The 14,252-nt window shown below is 41.6% G+C and overlaps 2 protein-coding genes across 2 annotated transcripts; one reads left to right on the top strand and one right to left on the bottom strand.

The window, feature by feature from the left end:
* Positions 1-91: 91 nt before the first annotated feature.
* On the bottom strand, positions 92-979 carry LOC121738317 (larval/pupal cuticle protein H1C-like). The gene has a single exon (XM_042130294.1). It carries the CDS (start codon positions 929-931, stop codon positions 116-118), a length of 816 nt encoding a protein of 271 aa, XP_041986228.1. The 5' UTR covers positions 932-979; the 3' UTR covers positions 92-115.
* A 7,531-nt stretch (positions 980-8,510) lies between these two features.
* Positions 8,511-13,915, top strand: LOC121738324. The gene is made up of 2 exons (XM_042130304.1): positions 8,511-9,352; positions 13,353-13,915. The coding sequence occupies exons 1-2, from the start codon at positions 8,551-8,553 to the stop codon at positions 13,853-13,855; spliced, it is 1,305 nt and encodes a 434-aa protein (XP_041986238.1). The 5' UTR covers positions 8,511-8,550; the 3' UTR covers positions 13,856-13,915.
* The last annotated feature ends 337 nt before the right edge of the window (positions 13,916-14,252 follow it).

Raw genomic sequence — 14,252 nt, 5'->3', positions numbered from 1 at the left:
AATAGAAGAAAACGGGGAATGAATCTTTTGGATATAATAATAATAATTAAACATAGTTTGGTTATTTTTTAATACTTTAAAATATATTTTTGGTTCGTTCGTCAGTTCTAGCCGTTTACCATCCGTGGAGACCATGAACACCATGCACGCCGTGAGCGATGGGCGCGGCGACCACGCTGTGGGCGACCACGGCGGGGCTGGTGCGGACGTCGACGCGGGACTGGTGGGACACGGCGGCGGGGAGTGCGTGCGCGACCACGGGCGCGGCCACGTGCGAGTACACGGGCGCAGCCACGGCGTGCGACACGATGGCCGGGCTGTGGTGCACGTCGACGCGGGACTGGTGGGTCACGGCGTGGGCGGGGGTGGCAATCACGGCAGGGTGGGCGACGGCGGCGTGGGATCCCCACAGGCCCAGGGAGCGCTTGTGGAGGCCGTGGGCCAGGAGGGGCGAGGCGTGGAGGCCGCTGAGGCCGTGAGCACCCCACACGGAGACGGAGGGAGCGGCGGCGTAGACCGGAGCAGCGACAGCGTGGGACACGATGGCCGGACTGTGGCTGATGTCAACGCGGGACTGGTGGGACACGGCAGACGGGGCGATAATGGGTGCGCTGTAGGCGTGGGCTCCGTACAGTCCCAGGGAGCGTTTGTTCAGGAAATGGCCGTATCCGGAGTGTGCCAGGAGCGGGGAGGCGAGGGCGGAGTGTGCGCCCCAGGCGGGGGCGGCGACGACGGCGGCATTGCCGAGGTATCCGTGCTCCAGAGCCTTGGCCTGGTAGTGGAGGGCGCGGGCGCCGATGACCTCGGCGGTGTCCAGGGGGCGGCCGTGAGGGTCCAGGACGATGGCGGGATGGTGCGCGGGCTGCGCCAGCGGTAGGAGGGAGGCGCGCGCCACGGCGGCCACGGCGAGGAACACCACCAGCGATTGCATTGCGAACGTGGTCTGTGCTGTCTGACGAACTGGATCACTTCAAACCCACACGGCTGACTGATACTTTTGACCCACGCTCTGCGATTTATATACTAAACGGAAACATAAAAGTTTCAGTATGTACATAACAATGTCAGGCTTAGCTACCTTGAAGTATTTATTAATCAACCCTAACGTTCACTTATTATTCGTTGGGTCGGTGGACGGTGGGCAACGATTAAGTAATGTATTAGCCTACTTGCCGATAAATATTAAATTATAGAAGGAAGAAATCAAATTGTCATAATGTAAGTTGATGACTTGATGCAATAAAATCAGGTCGTGAGAATAATGTTACTCAGTTTTTAGTTTTCGTAAATAGGTACTAATTTACTTTCCGTAGATCTAAAATCTCGGATCTTAAGCTTATCTGACGTGTTTGCAATGTGTGCAAGGTGACAAAGTGATGTTATATACATTTAAATTTTTAACCATCGGAGAAAACAGAGAGCTGTTATACATTTGACGTGTCTGACTGTGCGTGTCTGTTTGAAGCATTGGTTGATTCCACAGGTTGATTCAGACCGCAACGCGACGCGTAGATGCATTTCTAAATTTGTATGGATTTGACAGATTTCAATTGCGTCAGACGTCTTCGACGACGCAAGACGTCATACACAATTTAAATCTGTCAAATCCATACTAAATGCATCTACGCGTCGCGTTGCGGTGCCGATTTTGATCTAGTTTTTTATAGCTGTCATGATCGCTATTTAGCCAAAGTTTATCATCATCATCTTAATGACCGCTGGTAAACTTTGGAGGTTTTCATTGTTTCAATTTATGTTATAAAATTCTGAATAATTGCTTAGACAACCCTGAAAGTCTATCAATTTAATGAGTAGTTATCTATTTACATAAAGTTTTCAGTCGGTCACACAAAAATGCGTTGCATCGCATCGCTTTGTCACGTTGTAATGTGAACTGGCCCAGTGTATTGTATCTCGTCGGGGATAGTGCAAATACTTGAAACTACCATACGTGAAGTCCGCGTATCTCCAATTATACATAATTAGCTTGTTAGTAATCACAAAAAATTTGTTCTAGGGCCCCCTGACCATATCTATAGATTATATTTTATTTATTTAAATCAGGCTACGTAGGCCCATACAATATAATATACCTTAATGACTAACATACATAAAAATTATATAAACTTAACAACTACACATTATCACGAATTAACGGCGACGTGACGCGCGCTTCATTCCGGAGTCTCCCCCGGAACCTTCGGTAAACCACATCAGTCGGCCAGAATTCCTCCGCTTCAAAGGTCGGGAGAAGATGCGTCGGTACTCTCACCACAAAGGAACTGAAGTTTATAATAATTCCCGCACTGGTTTCGAATAAGTAATTTAATAGTATCCGAGTGTATGCGTAGTACACAAGAGCATTCTCTCTTCCTTTAAGGTGACGCCTCGTTAAAGTAAAAAACCGTGTTGGATATGTTTTAGATTGCTTGTTTTCTATGAGAGGCCGGAAAACAACAATAATAATAATAATAATAATAACGTTTATTCAACAGTATGACACAGCATTACACTACAATAATAAATTACACGTTACAATACAAAGAAGGAAATTAAACATCACATACGCAAAAGACACAAAATTATAAAAAAGAGAAAATAAAAAAGAAGGAATAATTCATGAGACACGGTGATAAGACAGCAGGACGTATGCATAACATAAGGGTCAGCCATACGAGTAGTGTATTGTTATGTCTATTGTTGAAAAGGATACCACTCAGGCTTATTACCGTGGTGTACACCACAGTGCCTGGTGTTATGTGGTTCCTAATAACAGTCATCTAGAAATAGGGACAGATATGCACTCAGCGTTAACATTTTAACCTAAAAAAATTGTATTTTAAATATTACTTATATAATCATTATACATTCCATAAAGTTACATAATACGATGATATCAAAAGAAAATAAAATAACAAATAAATAGATAGGTATTATTTATGAAGCAACGCGCGTGACTCATTGCTAGCTAAGCTATGGCATGATTTACGGCTATCCCAGCCCTCCGCCGCCCGCGCCCCTCGTAAAACCCATGCACTCACCATAACGCATATGGTTGTTATATAACCATAAACAAGCAATGGAACACCAAAAACTGGAAAGGGCGTAAGCGACAAAATGGTTTTTGTCGCGTAATTTAAAACCTATAAATCTATACTTATAAAATTACATGTTCTGACTGACTGACTGATTCATCATCGCTGAGCAAAAACTGTAAAAGTTACAGCCACGAAATTTGGTGAGTAGGGTTTTTTTATTAAGTAGACACCCACTAAGGAAGGAATTTTGAAAATTTTACCCCGAAGGGGGTGAAATAAGGGTTGAAAGTTTTAATGAAAGTCCGTCATTTCTTGAGTTAGAAACATGAAACTTTATTTTTGGGTTACTGATTAAAAATGAATGGATAAGTATTTAAACGTTTTTGGAAATTCTACCCCCAAGGGGGTGAAATTAGGGTTGAAAGTTTGAATGAAACTCCGTTATTTCTTGAGTTAGAAACATGAAATTTTATGTTTAGGTTACTGATTAAAAATGATTGGATACGTGTTTAAGCGTTTCTGAAAATTCTACCCCCAAGGGGGTGAAATAGGGGTTGAAAGTTTAAATAAAAGTCCGTCATTTCCTAAGTTATAAACATGAAAGTTTATTTTTGGACTGCTGATTAAAAATAAATGGATAGATATTTAAGCGTTTTTAGAAATTCTACCCCCAAGGGGGTGAAATTGGAGTTGAAAGTTTGAATGAAAGTCCGTCATTTCTTGAGTTAGAAACATCAAACTTTATTTTTGTGCTACTGATTAAAAATGAATGGATACGTATTTAAGTGTTTCTGGTAATTCTACCCCCAAGGGGGTGAAATTGGGGTAGAAAGTTTCAATGAAAGTCCGTGATTTCAACATGAAACTTTATTTTTGGGTTACTGATTAAAAATGAATGGATACGTATTTAAGCGTTTTTGGAAATTCTACCCCCAAGGGGGTGAAATTGGGGTTGAAAGTTTGAATTAAACTCCGTTATTTCTTGAGTTAGAAACATGAAATTTTATGTTTGGGTTACTGATTAAAAATGATTGGATACGTGTTTAAGCGTTTCTGAAAATTCTACCCCCAAGGGGGTGAAATAGGGGTTGAAAGTTTAAATGAAAGTCCGTCATTTCTTAAGTTAGAAACATGAAAGTTTATTTTTGGACTGCTGATTAAAAATGAATGGATAGGTATTTAAGCGTTTTTAGAAATTCTACCCCCAAGGGGGTGAAATTGGAGTTGAAAGTTTGAATGAAAGTCCGTCATTTCTTGAGTTAGAAACATGAAACTTTATTTTTTTGCTACTGATTAAAAATGATTGGATACGTATTTAAGTGTTTCTGGTAATTCTACCCCCAAGAGGGTGAAATTGGGGTAGAAAGTTTCAATGAAAGTCCGTAATTTCTTGAGTTAGAAACATGAAAGTTTATTGACGTTTGCGTTTGACGTTTGCTTAAATAGGGTTCGTTTTTACCCTTTGTATAATTTGTGGTTCCTTATGGAAAAAACTATCCATCTTTGTTATTATACTATGTTAACGCGGATGAAGTCGCGGGTAACAGCTAGTACATTTCATATACATAAGCTATGGCCAAATTATGTTATGCTATGGGTAATTCAAAGATAAAGACATGATGAATATTGAATATTGACAATGAACTTTAATTTCTTAGCTTTAGTCATTGCAGAGAAAAATCGATATCGGTACAGCCAAATTATCAAGGCGTCGCCTTAATCTCATAACCCAGTGGGGCGGACGACCGACGCGACTGGCGAGAGATCAGGCGCAGGACCGACTTTTTCATGTCCATCCGACGCATCTTACATGTCAGACAATCACCAGCCCTACTAGACAAGTGGCAAGCGATTATCGTAAACGCCAACAAAATGACAACAGCTAGGTACTTGAAATTTTCATAAAGGACTTAGTTATGTCTACTTTAATAATTAATAATAATATTTTAATAAAATAAAAATTTAAGGGGGGCTCCCATACAAAATCACAATTTTTTACCTATTTTTCGTCTATAATTGTACCCTTCGGAACGGAACCCTTCGTGTGCGACTCCGACTCGCACTTGGCTGATTTTTAAATCCAGTTTTTTTGTGAACCACAAAACCCAGGTTTACCTAGGCTTTCGAATACTGGGAAAACCCGGGCTCCATGACCTAACTAAGAGCTCTTAGAAGCGTACCAAGATATATATTTTAAATGATTACAATTTACAATATACGTATGCTCGAAAAATAAAACCAGATGGGTTTTCTGGCGAAGTCGTGCAAAAAATATATTAGTATAAAATCTTTATTTGTTTCAAGTAAAATTTATTCACGGTTAATTGCTTGAAATTAGCTAACAACATGTTCTACTATCGTAAGTTTTATCAAAATTTGCGCAAACCGCCCAATTAACACCTAAAGTAATAATTATTGCTTTCTGGGAGACTCATTACCCTAGAAATAAAGTATTTTTTTATTTAATTTTGTAACAATTTTTGTAAACGAAAGTTAGTGCATAACTGCATAGTCTTAAATTATATTAGCCAGCGTTTATTCTTCAATAAGGATAAGTTGGGGTTTCAAAAATTCTAAAGTATTTGATTTTTTGTGTATAGTTTCGGGACCACCAGGTAAGCCTAAAATATGATTTTGTGTCAATTTGGTATGTTGCTTCCAGAGATATTTAGGAAATATTTTCAAATTTAAAATTTAGCTTTTGTGATACTTTTAGGTCAATAACTTATAAGGGTTGATTCAGACCGCAACGCGACGCGTAGATGCATTTCTAAATTAGTATGGATTTGACAGATTCGCAAGACGTCTCACGCTGACGACATCTGTCAAATCCATACAAATTTAGGTCGCGTCGCGTCGCGCCTCGCCTCGTCACGTTGCGGTCTGAATTGACCCTGAAGGTGGCTTTCGGATCTTTGCCGCGAGCGACCGCGACCGGTGAAAATTCAAATAAAATGCTACTTTATGACATAGAATATAAGTGTCATTTTCTACTGACATTTTGGTGGCGACCCACGCTGCCGCCGGCGGCGGCGTAAAAGCTAGTTGGTAGAGTAAAATGAAACCTATCGCCTATGTCATAAAGTGGCATTTCGTTTGAATTTTCGTCGGTCGCGGTCGCTCGCGGCAAAGTTCCGAAAGCCACCTTTAGGGTCAATAATAGCGACGCGACGCGACCTAAATTTGTATGGATTTGACAGATGTCGCCAGCGTGAGACGTCTTGCGAATCTGTCAAATCCATACTAATTTAGAAATGCATCTACGCGTCACGTTGCGGTCTGAATTGACCCTAACGTGTTACGTTTTGTGTTGTCGACGGGTTTCCTAGTAATTTAGCAATTATTAGATACGCCGCCTCAACCTGGGACTAATTATTGTTGTTTCAGAAACTCTAATTTTATAAGCCACTAGATGACGCCCGCAACTTCGTTGCGTCAAAACTCGTCTATCGCGCGGGAACCGTACATTTTTCTGGGACAAAAAGTATCCTATGTCCTTTCCCGGGACTCAAAGTATCTCCGTGCCAAATTTAAGCAAAATCGGTTCAGCGGTTAGTACGTGGAGAGGTAACAGACAGACAGACACACTTCCGCATTTATAATATTAGTATGGAAGTATCGATTACATAGCTTTTATCGCGGGCTTTGAGCGCGGCGGCCGAATCAAAAAACCTCAAAACCAGCTACGTCGGCAGACTTCGGCTCGGTGTTTGTGTGCGTGCGACTAGACGTATGCGTGTAGACTGCTCATGTATAATTGTAAGATAATAAAAAATATGTTAAACAACTTCTCATTTACTCAATAAAAGGAAAAAAAATGTTTTCCTACCGGTCACTACACTCAAAATTCAAAAAGTGTAACTTGAATCAATATCAAGGAAAAAATATACTGCATATAAATATGATGATAAAAAATACTGCATAGATATGATGGCATTGTTATTTTTTAGTAAAATTTTTATCAGGGAGTTTTATACAAAATTTAAAAAATCGACAACTTTTTGATATACTCAATAAGCAATTATCAGAAATGACACAAAGTGAAAAATAAAGTAATTAAGCATGACTCTATCCATGAACAAAAATTCAGCAACTTTAGAATTTTTGAAACTTAACACCTCAAAACAGGCTAGTCCTATTTAGATATTTATATAAATAGCCGCGGCTTCGCCTGTGCCAATGCTATATCGTATGAAAGGTTTTTTATGGTGGGTCGCACTAACTTACTTTAGCTATAACTGTAAACTTTAACTATAAGTTATAACTACAATGCCAAATGTCAAATCTTTGGTTAAAGTAGAAAATGGACGCCATATTTAACCATAACCTTGAGCTCGACAAGGCTTTGAATAAACGTGGCGAAAAAAAGAACTAACGATGTCATCATACAAAAACGCCATTTTTGACAGTTTACCTTTATCAGCAGCGCCCCCGCCTACGTTCATATCAAGCCTTGTCAGACCAGCTGTCATCTGTCAAATTCTGTGGTCAAAGTTAAGGTTAAAGTTAAAGTTAGCCATAACTATATCCATAACTTTGACCATAATTTTAACTTTAACCACGCCATTGGTGCAACCCACCCTAAGAAATAAAAAAAACCCCGCCAGACACCTTTTAAAAAGTAATGAAATAATATTTACTGACTTTAAGTTAAAATAATTCTCAAGTGTAGAGTAATATTTTAGTTCATTATTTATTGTTGTCACGGTTTGTCGGAGGACCGCCAAGTAAGCTACGACAACAGCGACTTTTGCATTTTGTATCGCCAAGTCCCTGATTGTGTCGTTCATTCGCTGTGAACCTGATCCTTAAATTATGTGAAATCAAACATCTAAATTAGCGGTTATTTTATTACTATTTAAAGGTGTTAGGCGGTTTTTTTTAATTTCTTAGTTTAATTTAATTTTATGCTTTTTAAATTTGTGTTGGTCAAAGTGCAGATTATTCCTATTGTGGCGATAATGCGTGTAGGCCGCAAAGGAAGATTCTGACCGAACGAGGGGGCAAATTTTTTGTGAGTAGCTTCATTTTGATAAGGCAAACAACAATTTTATTTGCGAACAATCTTGAAAGGGGTAGCTAACAGAGATAAAATGGATTTAATAATTTGATTTGATTGTCCTAAAATATATTCTATTTGTAGAACAATGATATTATAACTATTAACCCATCTTTATACAAAAGATCAGCTGGTTAGGGTTTAGGATTCTGTAATAAACAAAACTTGGTTCACTGCGGACTATTTACTATTTTAAGGCACTTATAGGCTAAAAAATAACAATAAATAATTGTTTAAATGAAAGTTAATTTTGCACCTCAAGGATTATTTTATTTATATTTGAACACGCGCTTAACATTGTTCTAACATTGTCGGAGAATTACGTACAAAGGCGTGTAACTTTTTATATATTTCCGTTTAGTATATAAATGGTCGGGCGCCGGTCAACAGTATCAGTCAGCCGTGTGGGTTTGAAGTGATCCAGTTCGTCAGACAGCACAGACCACGTTCGCAATGCAATCGCTGGTGGTGTTCCTCGCCGTGGCCGCTGTGGCGCGCGCCTCCCTCCTGCCGCTGGCGCAGCCCGCGCACCATCCCGCCATCGTCCTGGACCCCCACGGCCGCCCCTTGGACACCGCCGAGGTCATCGGCGCCCGTGCCCTCCACTACCAGGCCAAGGCTCTGGAGCACGGATACCTCGGCAACGCCGCCGTCGTCGCCGCCCCCGCCTGGGGCGCGCACTCTGCCCTCGCCTCCCCGCTCCTGGCGCACTCCGGATACGGCCACTTCCTGAACAAACGCTCCCTGGGACTGTACGGAGCCCACGCCTACAGCGCACCTATCATCGCCCCGTCTGCCGTGTCCCACCAGTCCCGCGTTGACATCAGCCACAGCCCGGCCATCGTGTCCCACGCCGTCGCTGCTCCGGTCTACACCGCCGCTTCTTCCGTCTCCGCGTGGGGCGCTCACGGCCTCAGCGGCCTCCACGCCTCGCCCCTCCTGGCTCACGGCCTCCACAAGCGCTCCCTGGGTCTGTGGGGATCCCACGCCGCTGTCGCCGCCCCCGTCGCCCACGCCGCCGTGATCGCCGCCCCCGCCCACGCCGTGTCCCACCAGTCCCGCGTCGACGTGCACCACAGCCCGGCCATAGTGTCGCACGCCGTGGCTGCGCCTGTGATTTCGCACGTGGCCGCACCCGTGGTCGCGCACGCGCTCCCCGCCGCCGTGTCCCACCAGTCCCGCGTCGACGTCCGCACCAGCCCCGCCGTGGTCGCCCACAGCGTGGTCGCCGCGCCCATCGCTCACGGCGTGCATGGTGTTCATGGTCTCCACGGATGGTAAACGGCCAGAACTGACGAACTGCCAAAAATATATTCCAAAGCATTTGAAAATAAACAAAAGACATAATGTTATTAATAATATTATGTTAAATCAAAACGTTGTTCTCCTTATTTATTCCTTTATTTTAAACGCCATTGTATATTGCATTCTATCTTAGATATTTTAAATCTCAAACCTCAAATATTTGTTCATAGTTTGTTTTAAATGTCAATCAAATAAGCTGTGACGCTAGAGTCAGGTCCCGATAGTCAACCTAATTACTGTAAAATTTTACAACAGTCAGTTACATCCTATAATGTCGCATCACATGAATGGTAGACAAGTCATGTGATAAGAAAGCTTAGCCGTATAGCCAGGTAGCTCGAAGGTCTAGCAGTTTTTCGGGGAAGAGGTTACATACAATGATAAGTTCGTTTAAGTTTCCTTATTTTTCAGTGAATTCACACATTTCAGGTTTGCCTTGCCAGGACATCCATTCAACCGAATGGTCAGTCAACACTCCAAAAAAAATCTTTACTTTTGGATTGAAGCCGACCATGTTAGACTATAGTAGTCTGCAATAAAGATATTTGTATATATATTTGTTGGTATTGCATTTGAAAGAAAACCACTGTGATTTTGAAGGTTGCGTAGTAACTACAAGGCCCAAGTACAATCCCATTGTTCTGTTCAGTCTACCTACATGAAAATAGTCTGGTTCTCTCTTCTAAGCAGTGGTTGAAGGCACTCATTGTAATCATTGTGAATTGTTTCTGGATTCCGACTGAGTAGTGACTTAATTGCGACTAAATTGTGATCGAATTGGAACTGAATTGCAACTCAATTGCGGCTCAATAATTGTGACCCGCCTCCCTGGTCCAGCGAAGAGCATGGCTCTTGACGCGGAGGTCGTGGGTTCAATTTCCGTGTTGGAAAATATACTACGTCCAAGTCAGCCAGCATTGTTCTAACTAATTAGGACAATGCTGGCTGAACACGTGATTCACAAGTTAGATGATGCGTCGGATGGGCATGCAAAGGGTTTTCCAATAGTTGAATGAAATGTTGAATTTAGTTTGTAAACGCACCGTTTCACTTAACGTCGAACTGTCACTGTCAGTTTATTCAGTAGACAACATTTTCATCATGGTGAAGTTCACCAACGAACAATGTCTGCAAAATCTTAACAATTTACTATGGAAATTCGAAGTCGTTGGCTGTATGACTTAGAGAGCATGATATTATAACAGGACGGCGCCACAAGCACACAGCACACGTTATGATCAATTTATGGAAGAGCAAGTTAGATGTTCACGTATTATCTCAAGAAATCGGATACCGTCACCGTAACTGTAATGGGAAATATTATTATTATTACTCGATTGCAACTCAATTGTGTCTTAATTTTGACTGATTTGTGAAAAAAATGTGATTGAATTGCCACTGAATGATGTCTTAATTTCCACAGACTTGTGACTGGATATTTTCCCGTAAAAAGTAGTCTATGCTTTTTTCTAGTGTCTACTTTTTATCTGTGCCAAATAACATGAAATTGGTGCAAAATCTTACTTGTTGGTAGGATATGCTTAAAAATTAAAATACTTCTCACGAAACCGACGTCATTATATGTTTCCATATAAATTTTGAGAAGTTCCCTCGATTACTTATAGATTTCTTCATCAAGTCACCACTTTTGTGAACATGGTACCAAACTGGGATGATATACTATACACCAAAAGAAAAATTTTGACAATTGGTTCGGAAACGGCGGAGTAATTGTTGAACATAAAAAAAACGAACATAACACCTCCCCCATTTTGAAAATCGGTGAAAATTGTAGCCTATGTGTTATCCTGATGTATAAGCTACATTATTGTTAAGTTTCATCAAAATCCAATCAGTAGTTTTTGCGTGAAGGAGTAACAAAATTCCATACATACAAACTTTCGCCTTTACCACCTAATAATCCTTTACCGCCTAATATTAGTATTATTTAAGTAGGATTTTATTATAAGTGTATATTTTAAGTAACTTTATAGAACTAATAAAAATCATTTAATTTCTGGAATTTTTTGTAATAAAAAATATTAAATACTTACACAAAAAATATGTATGATTAAAAACTGTAACTTGAATGTATTTCGCCGGGATAAATATTGCTACAAAGATAGAGGTTATGTGTGTTAGTTTATTTGAAACGTCTTATCAACAATAATGTCGTCATTTTAAGGCTGTCAGAGCAGGTAATGTAAAGATGTATATTATAGCACGATACATCTCGATACTTCTTCCTATAGAAATCGTCAAGAGACCACACACAACAGCTGTAATGTATATTTTTACATCTTCGTATCTTAAGATACAGAGCTATATGAAAGTATACATTTATATTTTGATACATCTAAATACACCTCAATACATTTCAATACATTTCTGTATATTACTTTACATCTCTTCTCTTCATAGGATGTTCAAAAATTTCTGTGATTATATTATATGTGTATGATAGACAGATACACACAGTGTTGCCACTTGCCACCTTAGCACTGCTGTTAAGAGCAGGTACTGCAGGCAGTCTGTTCCCCAGAGCCCTATATTTTCAATCAAATATCTTATCTTCAATCCATATCATTCTGTTTTAGCACAATATGTAACAATGCGCGCATCAAAATCACAATCCGAATCATCTTCTGATGAAATATCTAGTAAATCTAATAGCAAGTAACTCAAAGTGCGTCAAGCGGGGCGTATACCATTGAAATGTAGGGAAATAATACATTACATTACCTGTTGTGTGTGTGATACATTAAGATAATTTAAAGCTATACATCCCGGGATGTAATTGTATGTATATTAATATTCATTACCTGCTCTGTGTGTGAAACCCTTAAATAAGGGCGTTTTAAATAAAATTGACGTAATATTATGTTAGTCTATTTTATTTTTGTTACGTGATGTTTTTACTTTTCACGTTAAGGACGCTATCACAAAAATTATGTCAAAAATTAGCAGGTCAGTACGAATATCGACCTTAAGGACATTAAAATAACGTTCAATATCAGCACGCCTTGTACAGTGGCGGTTACGACGCTCGCCGCTTTCTTGATAGGGCGAAAATGTATGAAGAAATTTGAGAGCGTTTCTTATTTTTCTTATAAATGTAAATGTTATTTATTTTTATATAAAATATTTAGCTATTCGTATAGGGGACTAAATAAGCAACAATATTTTTGTATGTTTATTTTCCTTACTTCAGTGTATTTAGCTATAATGGTACCTAATCAAACCCCATTTTTTTAATATTTTGCGATTATTGTGATGGTTAAAACGTATTTATGTGAAATGTTGTATGCGGCTATAAAATGTTTATAGTATAGACGTGGAGAAGAATATATTATTATCTTTCATTTGAAACCAAAATATCCTCGCAGTGTGACTCCTAATTCTTTAAAAAGGTACTTGAAAATCGCTGATATTTGTAAAAAAAATGTGATAGCGTCCTTAAGCATTAGCACTGCATTCAGTTTAAAGTGAAAGTAGGGTTGATTAATAAAATATACTTCAAGGTCAATTCACCGTCGGTTACACCTGACATTGATTCTAACTTTACCGGTCAACGACATAACTAAGCGAGTAACTACATTTCCGTTTACTATAAATATGGCTGAGAGCGGGCCAAAAGTATCAGTCAGCCGTGTGGGTTTGAAGTGATCCAGTTCGTCAGACAGCACAGACCACGTTCGCAATGCAATCGCTGGTGGTGTTCCTCGCCGTGGCCGCCGTGGCGCGCGCCTCCCTCCTGCCGCTGGCGCAGCCCGCGCACCATCCCGCCATCGTCCTGGACCCTCACGGCCGCCCCCTGGACACCGCCGAGGTCATCGGCGCCCGCGCCCTCCACTACCAGGCTAAAGCCCTGGAACCCCACGGCCACATCGCTCACGCTGCCATCGCTGCCCCTATCGCCCACGCCGCCATCGCCCATGTCGCTCCCGCAGTAATCGCCGCCCCCGCCGCCGTGTCCCACCAGTCCCGCGTTGACATCAGCCATAGCCCGGCCATCGTGTCCCACGCCGTTCACGCTCCGGTCTACGCCGCCGCTCCCTCCGTCTCCGCGTGGGGCGCTCACGGCCTCAGCGGCCTCCACGCTTCGCCCCTCCTAGCTCACAGCCTCCACAAGCGCTCCCTGGGCCTGTGGGGATCCCACGCCGCCGTCGCCGCCCCCGTCGCCCACGCCGCCGTGATCGCCGCCCCCGCCCACGCCGTGTCCCACCAGTCCCGCGTCGACGTGCACCACAGCCCGGCCATCGTGTCGCACGCCGTGGCCGCGCCCGTGATCTCGCACGTGGCCGCGCCCGTGGTCGCGCACGCGCTCCCCGCCGCCGTGTCCCACCAGTCCCGCGTCGACGTCCGCACCAGCCCCGCCGTGGTCGCCCACAGCGTGGTCGCCGCGCCCATCGCTCACGGCGTGCATGGTGTTCATGGTCTCCACGGATGGTAAACGGCAAGAACTGACGAACTACCAAAAATATAAATTTATATTAAAGTATTTAAAAGGAAACGAAATACATTTTTTTATTATTCCCTAGTTTACCAAGCTCAGGTAAAAGACCCCTAGAGTTTACTTCGGAAAATGGATTGTGATTGATGATTAAAGGACCTACGAGGGCTGCCTTTTAAGTTCTGTCGTTTGTAAACTTCCCGCGATCATTGAAAAAGAAGACATATGAGATTTTAATCTCATTGTATTTGGGTTTTAAAAACAAAATAAATTATTCAGATTGGTCGAATAGTCTTATTGTATCGTCTATTCAAAGGTGACAAGTCGGTTGTAAAAATGGAAATGTTAAAGGAAAATTTCCGTGCGATAATTTTTTACAACTAACGAAGTGGATTAT

The sequence above is a fragment of the Aricia agestis genome, chromosome Z, assembly GCF_905147365.1.
Source record: "Aricia agestis chromosome Z, ilAriAges1.1, whole genome shotgun sequence".
Classification (NCBI taxonomy): Eukaryota; Metazoa; Arthropoda; class Insecta; order Lepidoptera; family Lycaenidae; genus Aricia; species Aricia agestis.
Note: the sequence above shows the minus strand (reverse complement) of the source record. Positions and strands in the feature narration are given on the sequence as shown.